Source organism: Dipodomys spectabilis, unplaced genomic scaffold (assembly GCF_019054845.1).
Source record: "Dipodomys spectabilis isolate Male_0828 unplaced genomic scaffold, ASM1905484v1 ptg000423l, whole genome shotgun sequence".
NCBI classification, from domain to species: Eukaryota; Metazoa; Chordata; class Mammalia; order Rodentia; family Heteromyidae; genus Dipodomys; species Dipodomys spectabilis.
This window is the reverse complement of record NW_024871100.1, coordinates 161,607-181,452: the sequence shown is the minus strand read 5'-3', so window position 1 is coordinate 181,452 and position 19,846 is coordinate 161,607. Positions and strand designations below refer to the sequence as shown.

General features: G+C 42.9%; 1 protein-coding gene across 1 annotated transcript; it reads left to right on the top strand.

Annotated features, from left to right (window-relative positions):
• The first annotated feature begins 1,938 nt into the window (after positions 1-1,938).
• On the top strand, positions 1,939-19,575 carry Ccdc160 (coiled-coil domain containing 160). Its single transcript, XM_042668241.1, has 3 exons — positions 1,939-2,258; positions 4,188-4,236; positions 18,129-19,575. The coding sequence occupies exons 1-3, from the start codon at positions 2,197-2,199 to the stop codon at positions 19,122-19,124; spliced, it is 1,107 nt and encodes a 368-aa protein (XP_042524175.1). The 5' UTR covers positions 1,939-2,196; the 3' UTR covers positions 19,125-19,575.
• Positions 19,576-19,846: the final 271 nt, after the last annotated feature.

Here is a 19,846-nt window from a genome sequence, read left to right as displayed (position 1 = left end):
TTGTAGCAAATCTTTACCTAGGATTTACTCTGTGTGAAACCCTAAAGATTTTTTTTGAAATATTAACGAACTTATTCTTCACAACACTCAGTATGGGTAAGCTACAATTATTCCCATTGTGTAAATGAGGAAACTCAAACACAGAGCACTTAAGAAAGATTTCTTTATTGGATTAATAATGGATCTTACATCAAGCAAGGATAAATAGCCCTTCTGAGATAAATGATAAACACCAAGACAATATCAAGGAAAGAAATTTGATCAGAATCCCACAAACTAATTCTGACCAATCTATAATAAAACATACATTGACATTAGACATATTCCTCCCTCCCATCTTTGTTGACTTTGGTTCTTCATGGAGGAAAAGGCAGGCTGAGAAATAGGCCTCAAGCACCTGAAAGCAATGCTGCCAGCTCCAAACACCGGTTAGATCCGGTTCCCAAAAAGTTTTGAACTTTGGAAATGTATCCTGGTATTGTTCCTAAGTCACTGCTTTGTTAGGTCTTATAGAATTAGATTGTCACTCTTAAAGTGTACTTAAACCTCCTTGCACTTGAGATTCCAGAGCCAATATTTCCTTTTATTCTGATGCTTCCTAAAAAATAATGACATGACCAAGAATCATACATTGGTATGATACCTCCATCTCACTGTGTTTAGGCTTGAGACCCTTGGCCAGACCCACTGTGATGTTTGCAGAATCCCTACTGAAGAACTAGATTCCCAAAGTCTCAGTAGATCATTTATCAACAAAAGACCACCACTGAAATCTATAAGATAATAAAAATCATAGACTTATCACTCAGCCAAATCCTGCAAGTTGCAAACAAGCTTTAAAATATTAAGAAAGTAAAGCTGGGTGCCTGTGGTTCATGTTTGTACTCCTACCTTCTAAGGAGGGTGAGATATGACTATTTTGGCTCAAAGCCAGCTAGGGCAGTTAAAGCCATAAAACTCAAGTGGTAGAATGCCAGCCTACAGTGAAAAGAGCTAAGGGAATAATGCTCAGGTTCTGAATTGAAGCCCCAGGACTGGCACCATTTAAAAAAAAAAAAGGCTGGGGCTGGGAAGGTGGCTCAGTGGTAGAGTGTTTGCCTTGCATGCATGAGGCCCTGGGCTTGATTCCTCAGCACCACATAAGCAGGAAAAAAAAAGCTAGAAGTGGCACTGTGTCTCAAGTGGTAGCGTGCTAGCTTTGAGCAGAAGAGCTGAGGGACAGGGCTCAGGGCCAGAGTTCAGGCCCCATAACCGACAAAAAAAAAAAAAAAGACAAAAATAAAATAATAAAAAAAAATAAAATAATTTTTAAAAAAAGGCTAAGCTTCAGTGGCTCACACCAGTAATCCTAGTTATTCAGGAGGCTGAGAACTGAGGGTCAAGGTTCAAAACCAGCTGGTTCAAAGGCAGCTGGAGCACGGATGTCTTTGAAACATTTCCAGTTAACCCCAGAAAACCAGAAGTGGAGCTGTGGCTCAAAGTAGTCTAGTATAAGCCTTGAGCAAAAAACGTCAGGGACAATGTCCCGAGTTCAAGTCCCACGATGGACCAAAAAGGTTCAAAAAAAAAGTCCATGCCTATACAGCCATACACTTCAGAGTCAAGCTGTTTAGGACTTTACACCCAAACAGAAGTTCTAGTTAAGCCAATGTGCTGATGGGGGGGGGATGCTGGGGTGTCTACTTCCTCCAGGTTAGGAACCCTCAATTGAATTAAAGTGACCTCTCAAAGCAAAGCCTTCATCATGTCATGTTACTTAAGCCACAAGCTTAGGGATCAACCCCCAATGCTCTTCCCACCCCTTCTCACGTCACTAGGATCCCCTGCCCAGGTGCCTTTATGAGTCATTCCAACCCTCAGTAATAATCCCCAGTGGGCGGGGTCGCCTCGCAGTGTCTCACATGTTGCCATCTAGACTACACTCCCTGGCTGTTACTTATTTCTCTTCAGTCTGAAGTTGCCTTGGTGGCTAACCCATCGGGCATGCTCAAAGCTCTGGTGAGTCTGCTGGACAAGCCAGTTCTTGGCTCGGAAGAAGCTCTGGCTTCTTTAGTCGCCTGGTCCCTTTAAATCGGACCGGGCCAGTTGCTAGGCAACTGTGCGGCCCCCAACTGGCGCTGCACTGCGGAGACTCGCCCCGGGCCGGCTGGCCAAGTCAAGGTGGCCAGCAACAAACAGGGGGGCTGCAGCCTGCCCATGGTAGCCGGCTCCGGGGGAAAGAGTGGAAAGGGCTCTCCAGATTGCGCTTCCAGTTCCAGGTAGGTCTATGGAAGGGGATGCCTGGGCTCCCCGTGGGTTTCACCCCTCTTCCCCCCCCCCCCCCCCCCCCCCCCCGCCCCTGGCTCCCTTTACAAGAGGACCGGGAATCCAGGAAGTCTTCATTGCAGGGGTTTATTTCTCTTTGGAGCTGAGGAGCTTTGGGGGAAGAAAAAAAAAGAGAACAGGGTTTAGGAGTGAGTTTAGGGATGGAGAGGTGGGGATCCATGGTGTTGGGTGGCCCACCAGTGACAGGGCTGGGTTGGAGAAGGTAAAAAGTATCAGCCAGCAGTAAGGGTTCGAGTAGCATCTCATTCAAACCAAGCCACCCTTTTTCCACTGGAAGCTCCTATGGCTGGAGTTGCAGTTAACCATTCTCAGAACCCCCACCCGAACTATGCATACAAAGATTCTGCTTTAGAACTAGAGTGTGACTTCCATACTAATGAAGTTTCAGCCTTCTGAGTTAAGGTGACTGGGGATGTTTTCTTCTACTAAGGAAAAACTTCACACTCATATCAAAGGAAGTGGAGGGGAAGAACTAATCACATAGCTCAGTTCTTAGGGATCCTTTGCTTTCTTCTCATCTGCCTAAAAACAGAGAACCCAATTTGTCCCAGGGAATCAGCAGGACACTTGGTCCATACTTTAGCTCCCTAAAAGAATAAAATCAAAAGTTGGGATCACTGTGATTTTTTTCTCCCCTTGTGGCTCTTGAGAAATACTAGGCTACCACTACCTCCACCACTGGTAGCTCAATTTGTTCAAGAAAGGCTAAAGTTGAGGAAATACTTTGTGCATTTTTTGTTTGTTTGTTTGCCAGTCGTGGGCCTGAACTCTGGGCCTGGGCACTGTCCCTGAGCTCTTCAGCTCAAGGCTAGCGCTCTACCCCTTGAGCCACAGCATGAGTTCCAGCTTTTTCTGCTTATGTGGTGCTGAGAAATCCAACCCAGGACTTCATGCATGCAAAGCAAGCACTCTACCACTGAGCCACCTTCCCAGCGACTTTGTGCATTATTATCTCACCATGATTCTTATCCCATTTGACATATGTATTACTTGGTAATGGAAGGTAAGTGGCATACTAGTTGGAAAAATGAATTGGCAACTTAAAAGGGGGAATTACTTCTCTGAGTATCTCAGTCACCAAGTACAGATGGACCAAATCACATTCTAAGTATATCACTTCCAACTTTTATTTAACTGTTTTGGTGCTGGTATGGGGGGGGGGGCTTAGGGGCTTAAACTCAGGGCCTAAGTCCCCTCCCTTAAGCTTTTCTATGGTTGTTCAATGCTGGCACACAATCACTTGAGCCACAGCTTCGTTTCTACCTTTTTCTTGGTTAACTGCAGATAAGCTCTCAAGCACTTTCCTGTCCAGGCTCTCTTTGAACCACAGTCCTCAAAACTCAGCCTCCTGAGAAGCTAGGTTAATTATAAGCATGAGATTCTGATGCCTGGCTCACTTGTTACTTTAGTGTGCACCTCAGATAAAATGATTTTCTTCAAAGTTAAAAAAACATGAACCAAGCTTTACAATAAAAAAAAAAAAAAAAAAAAAAAAAACATGAACCAAGTGCTGGTGGCTCTGCCTGTAAACGTAGCTACTCAGGAGGCTGAGAACTCAGGATTATAGTTCAAAGCCAGCATAGGAAGGAAAGACCATGAGACCCTTATCTCCAATTAACCACCAGAAAACTGGAAGTGGCACTTTGGCTCAAAGAGGTAGGATACTATCCTTGAGTGGAAAAGCTCAGAGAGTGCCCAGGCCCTGAGTTCAAGCTCCACAATTGACAAAAAAAATCATTATTAATATAAAGGTGATATTCTGATGGGTTACAGTTACATAAGTCAGGTAAAAATATACATTTTTAACATCCTGGTTGATTTTATTTCCTGTATACTAATAGGAATTAATTTTGTTTTCCCAGTTCAAGCCAGAGGAAAATTTTATCCACAAGACTGTTGACCTTAGAAAGGGTAAGTACAATTTTGTTGACTGTAAATTCATGGGTCTTAGAAACACGGGGCCTTTACCCAATAGAAACTATCAACTTTGTAAGCACATTGGCCATCTACACGTACTGTACACTTTTAGGAAGGCCTTATCAAGATTCCAAAGAAGGGCTGGGAATGTGGCTTAATGGTAGAGTACTTGCCTAGTGTGCATGAAGTCCTGGGTTCCATTCGTCAGTACCATGTAAACACATGTAAACAGAAAAAGCCAAAAGTAGCGCTGTGGCTCAAATTGTAGATTGCTAGCCTTAAGCAAAAGAAACTCAGGGACTGTGCCCAGGCCCTGAGTTCAAGCCCCCAGGATTGGCCAAAAATAAATAAATAAAATAAATAAAAAAATATATATATATACAAAGAAAAGTATCTCAAGATTTCAGGTAAGCCAAATAAATGTCAAGGAAAGATTTTAAGCTCTAAAATCTCACCCCCAAACACTTCATAAGCTAGTGGAGACATCTGAAGCCTTCATTTAAATCTCAATTGGAATCAAAATGCTAACAGAGCCCCTTAGCCATAAGGCTTGACTCTAGTTACATAGAAATAATTTATATGTATATATATATATATATATACATATATACACACACACACACACATTGTTTTCTCTCTATATAATTGTTTTGGCTGCCTGTACATGTGCGCCATGCTTAATATATATATATATATATTTTTTTTTTTAATTGTGAAAATACCGTATAGAGAGGTTACAATTACATGGGCAAGATAATGAGTACATTTCTTATCAAGCATGCCTCCTCCTTTGTTTCCCCCTTCCCATTTCCCACCCCCATATTATTTTTTTTTCTGTCAGTCGTGGGGCTTGAACTCTGGGCCTGGGTGCTATCCCTCAGCTCTTCAGCTCAAGGCTAGCTCTACCACTTGAGCCACAGCACCACTTCTGGTTTTCCAAGTTGTTTATTGGAGATAAGAGTCTCGTGAACTTTCCTGCCCAGGCTGTTTTTGAATCGTGATCCTTAGATCTCAGCCCCCTGAGTAGCTAGGATTACAGGCATGAGCCACCGGTGCCCGGATCTAATTTATATTTTTAAAGAGAAAAATAAACTTACAGTTTGGGACAAAATTGGGGAGCCACTCTTGATCTTGCCCATAGCACTGTTACAGTTTACCGAAAAGTAAAACAAAAGACAGAAATCTGCATATGTAGATATAGCTGTGGGCCCCTTTCTTAAATTAAGAGCTGTCTTTCTCCTGGTATCATGGGCCAAGGCTGTGGAAGCTACACATTTTCACTCCTGGCATGAGTATTTACTATAGGGTCCTAATTCCTAGGTCCCCATTACAAAAGCATTAGGTAAAATATTAAGGATCGTTGATTTAACTAACATTTCTGGAGCGCTATATAGCAGATAATAGGTAGGGATGCACAACAAAAGATGCTAGGCAGCCCAGGAACCAGTGGCTCCCATCTATAATCCTCACTATCCAGAAGGCTGAGATTTGGGGAACATGGTTAGAAGCCAGCCTGGGCAGGAAAGTCCCTCACACTCTTATTTCCAATTAACCACCAAAAAGAAGCCAGAAGTAGAGCTGTGGAGCCACAGCTATCTTTGAGAGAGAGAAAAAAAAAGGCTCAGGGTCAGCCCCAGACCCTGAGTTCAAGCCCCAGGACCGGACGAAAGAAGATGCCAGGCAAACACAGCATATTGGTATAAGATCTGTCCTTCCGCCCCCCTCTTCCCCCTCCCCCGCCATCTTGGCTGTCTCTGCCTAGTACCTGTGTCACCTATGTAACTAGCACACCTGGAGGAAGTGAGGGCAGCAGGATGTGACCTCGGGAGGGGGAAGTGACTGCCTCAAGGTGTGCCAGTTACCTAGGTGACATAGGTACTAGGCGGAGACAGCCAAGAAGTGGAGAGGCCAGGGCCTGTATGGCCCTGGGCAGACCTTACAATTGGTATATTATATAATAACAGACTGTGGGAAATGCTTTGAAAGCAGAAAGAAAATTAAAAATAAATAGTAAAATTAATAAAATAATAAAAATAAATAATAAATTTTTTAAAAATAATTTAAAAAAATGGAGGAAAATCTCAGTACAAAGTCTTCCTTGTGGGGCTGGAAGGTGGCTCAGTGGTAGAGTGCTTGCCTTGCATGCATGAGGCCCTGGGTTCCATTCCTCAGCACCACATAAGCAAAAAGAAAAAAGCCGGAAGTGGCATTGTGGCTCAAGTGGTAGAGCGCTAGCCTTGAGCAGAAGAGCTGAGGGACAGCGCCAAGGCCCAGAGTTCGGGCCCCATGACCGGACCCCAAAAAAAAAGTCTTCCTTGTTACCTGATGTTTACGCTAATACTCTAGTTGTAATATTTGAAAGAAATTATTGGTGCCTCAGCAACACAGTGAGGTACTTTAGAAGGTTTCTGGTAAAGCGATCAGTTAAAAATGCCCTTCAGAGAAGACTATGACTTTTCTGCTTAGATTGAAGCAATTTGACTTCAGAAATACGGGGATACCAAGCACCAACTTACAGAAATTAAGACTGCTTCTTCCCTGAGGATGCTGAGTAAATTCACTTAAATTTGGAGTTTGTCTTCTTCTCTTTTTAGTTGTACCCTACATTATTTTCTGTGCCCATCCTGGAGCTGGAACTCAGAGCTTGGCACTGTCTGAGATTTTTTGCTCAAGCCTAAGGCTCTACCACTTGAGTGACAGCTCCACTTCCGGTTTTCTGGTGGTTAATTGGAAATAAGTCTCACAGACTTTCCTGCCCAAGCTGGCTTTGAACTGTGAACCTCAGATCTCAGCCTCTTGAGTAGCTAGGATTACAGGTGTGAGACCCTAGCCCCCAGCTAGCTGTACTGTACATGTTTTTGAGGTCCTAGGGGTAGAATCCAGAGCCATGCATATGCCAAATCTGTACCCTACCCCTGAACTACACCCCTAGCCACAAACTTGGGTTAAAAAAAGCTGGCCAGATACCAATGACTCTCTTCTGTAATCCTAGCTACTCAGGAGGCTGAGATCTGAGGATCACTGTTCAAAATCAGCCTGGGCAGGAAAGTCTGTGAGACTCTTATCTCTACTAAACTGCCAAAAAAGCCTGAAGTAGAGCTGTGGTTCAAATCTTGAGTGTTAGCCTTGAGCAAAAGAAACTTAGGGGACTGGGAAGGTGGCTCAGTGGTAGAGCGCTTGCCTTGAATGCCTGAGGCCCTGGGTTCCATTCCTCAGCACCACATAAGCAAAAAGAAAAAAGCCAGAAGTGGTACTGTGACTCAAGTGATAGAGTGCTAGCCTTGAGCTGAAGAGCTGAGGGACAGCGCCGAAGCCCAGAGTTCAGGCCCTACAACTGGACTCCAAAAAAAAAAAGAAAAAAAAGAAACTTAGGGACTGTGCCTAGGCCCTGAGTTCAAGCCCCAGGACTGGCACTAAAATTTAAAAACAACAAAAAAAACTGACTTTTGCTAGGGGTATAACTCAAATAGTATGGTGTCTCTTTAGCAAGCATGAAGCTTTGAGTTCAAACCTCAATACTGTCAATAAAATAAAATAAAAACCTGTTTTTTCTGAGTCTGCTACTCAGTAGCAGGACTCTCTGGAGAAGGGTATGTTGCTTAAATGGCTGATTTATGTTAGACATGAAAGTTAGGTAAACTTAAAAAAGAGTAAACAGCCAGGTGCTGCTGGCTCACGCCTGTAATCCTAGCTACTGAGGAGGCTGAGATCTGAGCATCACTGTATAAAGCCAGCTGGGGCAATCTGTGAGATTTTTTTTTTTTTGGTCTAGTCTTGGGGCTTGTACTCTGGGCCTGGGCGCTGTCCCTCAGCTCTTCAGCTCAAGGCTAGCACTCTACCACTTGAGCCACAGCGCCACTTCCGGCTTTTTTCTTTTTGCTTATGTGGTGCTGAGGAATCGAACCCAGGGCCTCAGGCATGCAAGGCAAGCACTTTACCACTGAGCCAACCTCCCAGCCGAGAGTCTTGTCTCCAATAAACCATTCAGAAAACCAGAAGTGGCACTGTGGCTCAAGTGGTAGAGCGCTAGCCTTGAGCTAAAGAGCTGAGGAACAGCACCAAGGCCCATGACTGACAAAAAAATAAATAAAAGTCCATGAGACTCTTATCTTGAAGAAACTACCAAAGGTGAAAATCAGCTTATCTCTTTTTTTCTCCTATAATCCACATTCAATTGTTTCTCAAGGATTTCTTTTTCTTTCTCCATAATTTTGGCTTATAAAATATACTAATTTACTCTAGCTGGGCACAAGGGTCTTATGTTTGTAATCCTAGCTATTCATGAGGCTGAGATCTGGGGAAGTAAAGGTCAGTGTCAGCCCTGGGCAGACAAATCTATTGCAATTCATCTCCAGGGCTGGGAAGGTGGCTCAGTGGTAGAGTGGTTCAGTGGTTCAATTCCTCAGCACCACATAAGCAAAAAGAAAAAAGCTGGAAGTGGCGCTGTGGCTCAAGTGGTAGAGGGCTAGCCTTGAGCTGAAGAGCTGAGGGACAGTGCCCAGGCCCAGAGTTCAAGCCCCAAAACCTACAACAACAACAAAAAAATCCATCTCCCAAAACACCTGGAAAAGGCAGGGTTAGGGGTTTGGATCAGGTCGTAAAGTTCTAGCCAAGAGTAAGCTCAAAGTGCTGAGTTCAAGCCCTAGTACCAACAAAGAAAAAAAAAAAAGTGATCTACTTTGACTTTAGATAGTTCATTTAGATCCTTAGTTTCAAATCTGATTGTTTTATGCTAGAACATAAGGGGCTTCCTTAGACAAAACAAATCAGATCTTCTGGTAGGCAGAGGATAATACTGTTTTTGTTTGGTTTGGTTCTGGTTTGGTTTGGTTTGGTTTGGCTTTGTTTTGCCTGGAAATATTGGATACAGAAGAAAGGTTCAGACTCCTACCATGAAGTAAGAAAAAAAATTGGATTGAGCAAAGAAGCAAAAGCTAGGGACTTCCTTTTTAGGAGATCTCTTCCCCCCACCCCACTTCCCCCCATTTTGGCTGAACAGATCTGAGGATGGCGAAAAATGAAACTGTAAGAATAAAGAGAGAAAATGTCATGCGCTAAGAGGACCCTTTGTCTTTACTGCCCCTGGGTGGTGATTGAAAGCCTGGCATTGAGCAGAGGGAAGCTAATGGCTGGAGGTTGCTCATCATGGATTCTAGATCTTTTGGACACTTGGTGAGGTGGAAAAGGCTTGTGGCGAGTCCCTGGCGCTTCACAACTGCCCTCCTAGCTACTTAGGAGGCAGAGATCTGAGGGTCAGGGTTCAAAGCCAACTGAGGTAGAAAAGTCCATGATATTCTTTATCTCCTTTTAACCAACAAAAAGTCAAAAGTGGAGGTATGGCTCAAGTGGCAGAGCATCAGCCTTTAGTTAAAAAAAAAACAACTATATAATAGGAGCTGGGAAGATGGCTCAGTGGTAGAGTGCATGCCTTGCATGCATGAGGCCCTGGGTTTGAGTCCTCCACACCACATAAGCAGAAAAGGCTGGAAGTGGCGCTTTGGCTCAAGTGGTAGAGTGCTAACCTTGAGCTGAAGAGCTGAGGGACAGCGCCCAGGCCCAGAGTTCAGGCCCCACGACCAACGAAAAAATAAATAAAAACTAGAAAACTATATAATAGCACCCAAGCCCTGAGTTTAAGCCACAATGTTGGTAAACGCGCATATGCGCGCATACACACACAGACAGACAGACACACACACACACACACACACACACACACACACACGTGCGCACACATGTACATTCTTCTGGAACTATTTACCAGTTCCTACTTAAACATGGCTGTAATAGGGGCTGGGAAGGTGGCTCAGTGGTAGAGCGCTTGCCTTGCATGCCTGAGGCCCTGGGTTCGATTCCTCAGCATCACATAAGCAAAAAGAAAAAAGCCAGAAGTGGCATTGTGGCTCAAGTGGTAGAGCACTAGCCTTGAGCTGAAGAGCTGAGGGACAGCGTCCAGGCCCAGAGTTCAGGCCCCATGACCGGACCCCCCAAAAAAAAGAAAAAAGAAAAAAGAAAAACTACATTTTACAGGCAGATTGAAATGCATGCAAAGGGATATTCCTGAAAATTTGAAACCAAATTTGAGTTAAATAGTATTAGGCAAGCCAGTCACTGGTAGCTCACACCTGTAATCCTAGCTACTCAGGAGGCTGAGATATGAAGATCATAGTTTAAAGCCAGCCTAGGCAGGAAAGACCAAGAGACTTTTTTTTTTTTTGGCGGTCATGGGGCTTGAATTCCGGGCCTGGGTGCTATCCCTGCACTCTTCAGCTCAAGAGGAGCTCTCTACTGCTTGAACTACTTCCGGTTTTCTAGTGGTTCATTGGAGGTAAGAGTCTCACAGATTTTTCTGCCCAGGCGTGATTCTTAGATCTCAGCCTCTTCAGTAGCTAGGATTACAGGTGTGAGCCACTGGCTCCATTCCAAGAGACTCTTATCTCCAATGAACAGCCAGAAAACTGGAAGAAGTGCTGTGGCTCAAGAACCCTATCCTTGAGCAAAAGAGCTCAGGGACAGAGCTCAGGCCTTAGTTCAAGTCCCATGACTGACAAAAAAATAGTATTAGGCAACAAAGAAAAGCCTTCGACATGTCAGCAAATTTCTGTAAAACATGTGATTTTTTTTAAAAACATTTTATGCCAGGTACTGGTACCTTATACCTGTAATTCTAGTGACTTAGGAAGCTGAGATCTGAGAATTGATGTTCAAGGCCCAGATAGTGATACTCATCTCCAATTAACCACCCAAAAGCCAAAAGTGGTACCCACTCTGGTACCAGGTGGTAGAGTGCTAGCCTTTAGTAAAAATCTCAGGGACAGTGCTAAGGCTTTGAGTTCAAGGCCCAGTACTAGCACAGAAAATGTATTGAACATCTGAGAAAACAAATTATTAACTTATATACATCTTCAGAGTAGCATATCCCTCAGGGTTCCACCTTGAAATGAAGTGAGGTGTGTTTGTGGATGTGTCTTTTCACAATTAATAGTATGTTTTTTTTCTAGAGCTACTTAAGAATAGTTGTACACTCTCCTGAGGTTTTTTTTTTTAATATTTTATTGTCAAGGTGATGTACAGAATATTTTTTTGGGGGGGGGGTCCAGTCGTGGGGCCTGAACTCTGGGCCTGGGCGCTGTCCCTCAGCTCTTCAGCTCAAGGCTAGCGCTCTACCACATGAGCCACAGCATGAGTTCCAGCTTTTTTCTTATGTGGTGCTGAGGAATCAAACCCAGGGCCTCACGCATGCAAGGCAAGCGCTCTACCACTGAGCCACCTTCCCAGCCCCCAGAATAGTTATAGTTACATAAATAAGATAGTGAGTACATTTCTTGTCCAAGTTGTTACCTCCTCCCCCAATTTTCTCCCACTTTCTCTCCCTTACCTGAGATTTTTGTGGAATGATATGTTTAATCATAATAAATTATCACTCTTTGTTTACTTCTCAGCATTTATATCATGTTTTATCACATTCCATTGTACATGTATTTTTTATTTAATTTGTTAGTTGAGCCCCAATTTTTTTAAACTCCTAGGCTCACATGATCCTTTTGCCTTCCAAGTAGACAAATTCAAATTATTTTTTTATTAGTGTACATTCATTTTTTCAAACAGGTTTCATTATTATATTTCCATAGACAGATAAAATATACTTAGAATAAATTCACTCTTCTATTATATTCTCTTCACTGCTGACCCTCTTTCTTCTAAGTAGTATTTAAGTGTCTTGTGTATGCGTGTGTATATTTGTGTGCAAAACACAATGTACTTTAGAAAAAAATATGAATTGGCTAGGTGCTGGTGGCTGTATCCTAGCTACTCAGAAGGGTGAGATCTGAGGATTGATGTTTGAAGCCAGCCCAGGTAGAAAAGTCCATGAGATTCTTATCTCTAAGAAGCTACCAAGAGGGCTGAGAAGGTGGCTCAGTGGTAGAGCGCTTGCCTTGCATGCATGAGGCCCTGCGTTCGATTCCTCAGCATCACATAAGCAAAAAGAAAAAAGCCGGAAGTGGCACTGTGGCTCAAGTGGTAAAGCGCTAGCCTTGAGCTGAAGAGCTGAGGGACAGCGCCCAGACCCAGAGTTCAGGCCCCACGACCGGACCGCTCCCCCCAAAAAGAAGAAGCTACCAAGAAAGCCAGAAGTGGCGTTGTGGTTCAAAGTGGAAGAGAACTAGCCATGAGCAAAAGAAGCTCAGGAATAGCACCCAGGCCCTGGCCCTGAGTTCAAGCCCTAGGACTGGCAAAAAAAAGAAAGAAAAAAAAAAGAAAGAAAAAGAAAAAAATAAACTATTTCCATGGGACAAGAGAATCTTTTTTTTTTTTCTTTTTTTTTTTTTGCTGGTCATGGGGCCTGAACTCTGGGCCTAGGCACTGTCCCTCAGATCTTCAGCTCAAGCCTCTTGCTCTACCACTTGAGCCACAGCGCCACTTCCGACTTTTTCTGCTTATGTGGTGCTGAGGAATCAAAGCCAGGGCCTCATGCACGCAAGGCAAGCACTCTACCACTGAACTACCTTCCCAGGCCAAGAGAATCTTTACTACACAAAAATCTCCCTCCCTCCCCCCAGAGTATAAAAGCTAATGTTTTCCATGAGATACTAACTAGAACTATTAGAAGTCTATTATTAATTCAGGAATAGGCACCACTGCCTTGAAAATGCAGCCCTGGGGCTTCTGGGAAATCACTTTCTTAGAAAACTACTGCAGTCATTATGGTTATATGACCATATGACTTTTGTTTTCTCATCTGTGTTCTGGCTTGTTTCTTTAGATTTTTAAATTTCTTTTGGGCTTTATTCCCTCACCCTACAATCCTTCTGTATTCAACATAGAGTTGTTGAGTAGATGCTTGTGGGGCTGGGAATGTAGCTTAGTGGTAGAGTGCTAGCATGCATGAAGTCTTGGGTTCGATTCTTCAGTACAACATACACAGGAAAAGCTGGAAGTGGTGCTGTGGCTCAAGTGGTAGAACGCTAGCCTTGAACACAGAGAAGCTCAGGGACAGAGCCCAGGCCCTGAATCCTGAGTTCAAGCCCCAAGACCAGTAAGAAAGAAGGAAAGGAAAGGAAAGAAAGAAACAAACAAACAAACAGAGGGCTAGGAAGGTGGCTCAGTGATAGAGCGCTTGCCTTGCATGCCTGAGGCCCTGGGTTCAATTCCTCAGCACCACATAAGCAAAAAGATAAAAGCCGGAAGTAGTGCTGTGGCTCAAGTGGTAGAGTGCTAGCCTTGAACTGAAGAGCTGAGGGATAGCGCCCAGGCCCAGAGTTCAGGCCCCATGACCGGACCCCCCCCCAAAAAAAAAGAAGAAGAAAGAAAGAAAGAAAGAGAGAAAAAAATATGCATGAGAAAGAAAGAAATGTGCACAACTGCCCAGTTGAAAGCCATGTTTACAGTTTCAATAATGCCTTCTTGTTTGTTTGCATTGAGCTGTATGTAGCAAATCACATAGTGAAGTATTTGTTTCTTTTTTTTTTTCTTTTGCTGGTCCTGGGGTTTGAACTCAGGGCCTGGACATTGTCCCTGAGCCTCTCTGTGCTCAGGGCTAGTGCTCTACCACTCAAGCCACAGCACCACTTCTGGCCTTTTCTTGTATATGGTAGTGAGGAATCAAACCCAGGGCTTACATGTGTGCTAGGCAAGCACTCTACCACTAAGCCACATTCCTAGCCCCACAGTGAAGTTTATAAACAACCAAATGACTGCCAGGCCAAGGCAGAAGAGCACCATCATTTCAAAGCATTTGCCTTGTCCTGTCCAAAGAGTTCTAATGGCATACTTGCTCTGCACTGAAAGCAAACTGTGCAACTGGTGAACAGAAACATGTGACTGGCGAATTTTACCCCCAATCTGAGTTCTGCCACATTCTGTGACTAAATTTGGGATCAAGCTATAAAAGATATCTGGCCAGTGAAAGAGAAAAAAAGGAACAGCCAAGAGACCCCTTGACCCTGCCCTATGTAAGCCTAGGGAGGGAAATTCCAAAAGGCTTTGCAAATCTTTCCCTTTCTGTCTTTTGATATGCGATGGGCAATCCTTCTTACCTTCCCTCCCTTCATCTCTTCTCTCTCCTTCTATGACTCTTCAAAAGACATCTAACCTTTGAAAAGAGTGAACCTCCAATGTGTAAAATGAAACCTAGCAGATGGATAAAGGAGAATTTCAGAACAAGTACTGACCTGGGAAACACAAGTTCACATTTGCCACTACAGGCTTTGGGGCGATAGTGAAGTCATTTCATGTGTCTGAAGCCAGTTATATAATAAATGGAGTCTTTTCAGTTCTGTGATAAGCCTGGGCTGTATGGGGAAAGACATTTCCTTGGGCTGGGATGGTGGCTCAGTGGTAGAGCGCTTGCCTTTCATGCATGAGGCCCTGGGTTCATTCCTCAGCACCACATAGCAAAAAGAAAAAAAAAAGCCGGAAGTGGCACTGTGGCTCAAGTGGTAGAGTGCTAGCCTTGAGCTGAAGAGCTGAGGGACAGCGCCCAGGCCCAGAGTTCAGGCCCCATGACCGGACCCAAAAAAAAATTAAAAAAAAAAAAAAGACATTTCCTTTTGGATACCTACAGAGGTACAAGGAAAAAGGGTAAAGAACTAAAAATGCATGTATGTGTGCATTTGTTGAAAAAGATGGATGGGAAAGTTGGACACAGAAGTCAATCTTTTTTTCTGGAAGTGAGGCTGTGGGTCAAAGTTGTAGTGTGCTAACCTTGAGCAAAAAGAGCTCAGAGGCAGCATCCCTGAGTTCAATCCCCCAGTGATGGCAAAATAGTCTATCAACATGCAGAAAACTGTAGCTAGATCCTCACATATCACTCTAAATGTGACAGTGGCACCCAGCTGAACTTTTCATTTTAATAGTTTTACTTACCCTCATTTCCAAAGGTTTCATTTTAAGAACACATCTTTCCCTTGCCTCAAAGCCAAAGGAAGGGCTGGAAATGTGTCTTAGTAGACTGTGGCTTAGTGGTAGAGTGCTTGACTAACAAGCACAAAGCCCTGGGTTCGATTCCTCAGTACCACATACACAGAAAAAGCTGGAAGTGGGGCTGTGGCTCAAGTGGTAGAGTGCTAGCCTTAAGCAAAAGAAGCTCAGGGACAGTGCCCTGGCCCTGAGTTCAAGCCCCAGGATTGGCAAAAAAAAAAAAAAAAAAAAAAAAAAGCCAAGTGAGTCCTTTCTGTTTTTTTCTTTTCTTTTTGCTTTTGATGAGGGTGTTCAGTACTGGTAGACATCAAACTTTCCTTGCATGCAGCAGAGAATATGCGTTATTTAAATATCTGTACAACCCAGATGCCCCTGGCTAATGCCTACAATCATAGCTCCTCAGGAGGCTGAGATCTGAGGATTCCGGTTCAAAGCCAGCCAAGGCAGGAAAGGTCATGAGATTCTTATCTCCAGTGAACCACTAGAAAACCAGAAATGGAGCTGTGGCACAAAGTAGTAGGGTGCTAGCCTTGAGGAATAGAGCTCTAGACAGTACCCAGACCCCAAGTTCAATCTCTATAGCTGACAGAAAACAAAAGAAAAAAAAAGAGTTTGAAACCAGTTTAGGGTACTTCATGAGACTGTTTCAAATATTTTGGTGCTTTAGGAAAACTTTATATTACAAATTCCATGTGGAGGGCTAATGGATGAGTAAGGTCTACATAGTTTATTTACATTTATAAAATAGAACACTTGGGGCTGGGAAGGTGGCTCAGTGGTAGATTGCTTGCCTTCCATACATGAGGCCCTGGGTTCCATTCCTTAGCACCACATATGCAGAAAAAGCCGGAAGTGGCACTGTGGCTCAAGTGGTAGAGTGCTAGCCTTGAGCTAAGAGCTAAGGGACAGCGCTCCAGAGTTCAGGCCCTACGACTGACAAAAAAAAAAAAATTAAAATTAAATAAAATAGAACATTTGTAAAAATGTGAAATTGTTTTTCAAAGAGGTAAAAGGAGCCAGGTGTTGGTGGCTCACGCCTCTAACCCTAGCTATTGAAGAGGCTGAGACCTGGGGATCACAGTTCCAAGCCAGCTTGGGCAGGAAAGGTGATGAGACCCTTAAGTGATCCAAGAAAAAGCTGGAAATGGTGCTGTGGGTCAAGTGGTAGAGCATTATCCTTGAGCACAAAGAGGTTCAGGGACAGTACCCAGGCCCTGAGGTCAAGGTTCATGACCAAAAAAAAAAAACAAAACTCATGAAATTGTGAAATTATTTTACAAAGGGGAAAAAAACGCAAGGGAAAGTGAGAGGCGGGGTGTCATGGATCAAGATACATTGTAGACATGTATAAATGAAAATGTTACAATGAAAATCCTCCATGTATAACTGATGTCTACCAACAAAAATCATAAAATTAAACAGAAAAAACTTCCTTTGAGAAGTTTTTTTGGGGAAAAAATTGTTCTCCCTTTTTTTTTGGTCAGTCGTGGGGCTTGAACTCAGGGTTTGAGCACTGTCCCTGCGCTCTTCAGCTCAAGGAGAGAGCTCTACCACTTGAGCCACAGAACCACTTCCAGTTTTCTAGTGGTTTATTGGAGATGAGTCTCACAGACTTTCTTGCCCAGGCTGGCTTTGAACCACGATCCTCAGATCTCAGCCTCCTGAGTAGCTAGGATTACAGGGGTGAGCCACCGGCACTGAGCTCGTTCTCCCAATTTTATAAATGTGGGTGCTAGTTGTGAGTTAGGCTGCTAAGAAGTCACCTGAAATCTAGAGTTGATGTAAATGTCATAGGAAAAACAAATGTTTTATGGGAGTCATAGGGTTTGAACTCGGGGCCTGGATGCTATCCCTAAGCTCTTTTGCTCATGGCTAGCGCTCTACCACTTTGAGACATATCTCCACCTCCTGTTTTCTGGTGGTTCATTGGAGATAAGAGTGTCATGGACTTTCCTGCCCAGGCTGGCTTCAAACTGCAATCCTCAGATCTCAGCTTCCTGAGTAGCTAGGATTACAGGCGTGAGGCACCAGTACCTGGTGTAAAACACATTTGATTATATCCATATTTTCAGTTGTTGACATTAGCTTGTCATCATAACGTTGCTGTTGAAATGGATAGAATTCTGTATACTTGGCGGTGTTGCCTAAGACTGGAATAGCAGGAATTTACAGGTCAATACAGAAGGGCATTTGGCAGTAACTCAGAAGGAAGTGCGCATGGTATATTTTACTAAAAGCAGCTCCCATTGCACTAAGCTCTGATGTTTTAGTCACTTTAAAGAATGCACAAACAGAGTCCTATCCAAAAGAACCAGAAATAAAAAGCAGACACTTTGAAAGAACAGGTGTGAAGAACATTAACCTATTAATTTCAAACCACTATCATTTTTTTTCCAGACAAGGCTTTATTTGAGGCCTAAATATTGCAATGCCAGGGAGACAGTAAACAGGAAAGGAGCCTTCAAGACTGCCCCAAAAGAGTAGCAAATAGCTTGCTTAAATGGCCAAAAGAGGAACATATTATGCTTGTGCTTAGTAATTCTACCGATCATAGGCTTGTACGAACATAGTTTCCATTTCCACCAATCACAAGCCTTACATGAATGAAACCTGCATAAGGACCAATCATAAGCCTCACATTACACTAAGGCCAAACAGGATCATTTGCAAGCAGTCTGTTTTCCTGTGTTTTTCTCATAAAAAAAAATCATGCTTTATCTACTGTAAATAGCCAAATATGTCAATGTACTGGGTGTATTTCAGATGATGGAAGAATTTTAAAGCTACATGCAAGTGTAGAACTTAGTGTTTGCAGATCTCTCAATGTACAAAGGAGGAAACTGAGGCCCAAGTCACTGTGATTGAAGAAGAGCCCTTAGGTTTCTTTGTGTATGAGCCAACATGATTAGCTCTTTTTTCCTACTACATCATTTGCCAGTGGCCTTATTTTTTATTTTCTTTTTCAGGAGCTGGAAGGCCTGCCTAAAGAAATGGATGCTCGAAGAAAACACTGGAAAGAGAATATATTCACTCCATTTTTTAGCGCACATGATGTCCTAGAAAATACGTATTTGTCTCAATCATCTTCAGAACAAATAGCTATTGAGAAGACCAAGAACATGGGAAGAACATATAATTTTTCCAGCAAGTTTCAAGAAGGAAATCAACTTAAGAGGCAAGAATATATATCTCAATTCGATGAAAGGCAGCAAGCCTCAAGCTTAAGACCAAGAGCGCTAAACATAGCCAACAATGAAGTAGACACCAATTCTGCATCCTGTCAATCATCAACTTTGGACGTTTCAGGCAAAGAAAGCTGTTTAACCACAGAAGAGTCTTCTATCTGGAGTAAAAGGGATTTGCCCACTACATCTCCAACAGGTGCCAGGAAGAAAACTGTTGAAGAAATGTCTCCACAAGTTCGCCTGAATATTCTGAATCGAGAGCTGGAAGAACTTAATATGAAGTGCAGAAAAATCGAAAAGGAATTTGAACATGCTGAAAAAGAACTTCTGACTTCTAAGAACGACATCTCCACAAAAGCCATCAATTTTAAAGAAAAGGAAACCAAATTCTTCAAGAATGACTGGGAACTCCAAGCTTTAAAAAGTAACCTACCACCAAAGACAACAGATGTACAGAGCTTAACCGAAGAGCTACAGAAAGCCAAAGAAGTCATTCACAAGTTGAACCTAGAGAACAGAAATTTAAAAGAAGCCGTGAGGGAGTTAAAACATCAAACTGAAGTAGGACATGAATCCATTAAAGAGGAAATCAAATTGTATTATGAAACAGAAATGGCAAAGATTCGTGAGGAGCTCCATGCCATTAAGAATGAACTGAGAGCTGAGAAAAACCTGCAAGAAAAAAATAACAAAGCACTGGAGATGCTTAGAAAACACTTGGCTTCAGTGAGCTTGTCCTCATCTACCATCGGCCAATTTTCAGGGGACTTTTTTTAAAGGTAAAAGAAAAAGCTTTTTCCACCAGGCAAGTCATCAAGTCAAATCAACGATTCTTGTACAATCTCGGTATGCTACTTAAAACACATGAGACAGAATGGAATTTCCACTTTGGGTGAATCCAACTATCTGCAAAAACATATAGATATCAATGCCAAAGCTTCTGCTTTTTTCTTTCTAATGAAGTTACTATGAGAATCCAAATGGGAACCATCTTTGGAAATCTCTTTTATATATATATATAAAAATATATATATCCGTAAATACCTTTAAATCTTCTCTATCTATATTTCACTCAAAACCTTAGGGATTCACCAGATCGCTGTCAAAGACAAATCAACCACATTTTAGCATTTCATGAGCAACCTGTCCTTAATGTATGAATAGTCTTCCATCTGTATTCATTGATGTGCATAATAAAAATCCTGATTGTGTGTATAAACATAGCAAACACTTGTGATCTTATAGGCTTATTCTGACTTAATGGGGTATCAAAAATATATCTTATGGCCAGGCACTGGTGGCTCACAACTGTAATCCTCATTACTCAGGAGGCTGAGATCTGAGAATCATAGTTCAAAGACAGCCTGGGCAAAAACATTGGTGAGACCCTTAGCTCCAATTAACTACCTGAAAAAAAGCCAGAAGTGGAGCGGTAGCTCAAGTAGTAAAGTGCTAGCTTTGAGCAAACATGCTTAGTTACAGTGCCAAGGCCCTGCGTT

Excerpts from the sequence above, each read along its gene's own strand:
- Ccdc160 (XM_042668241.1), top strand. The coding sequence starts at position 2,197 with ATGGTAGCCGGCTCCGGGGGAAAGAGTGGAAAGGGCTCTCCAGATTGC. Across the intron at positions 2,259-4,187 it reads GATTGCGCTTCCAGTTCCAG|TTCAAGCCAGAGGAAAATTT; the intron begins GTAGGTCTATGG and ends TTGTTTTCCCAG. Across the intron at positions 4,237-18,128 it reads GACTGTTGACCTTAGAAAGG|GAGCTGGAAGGCCTGCCTAA; the intron begins GTAAGTACAATT and ends TTTCTTTTTCAG.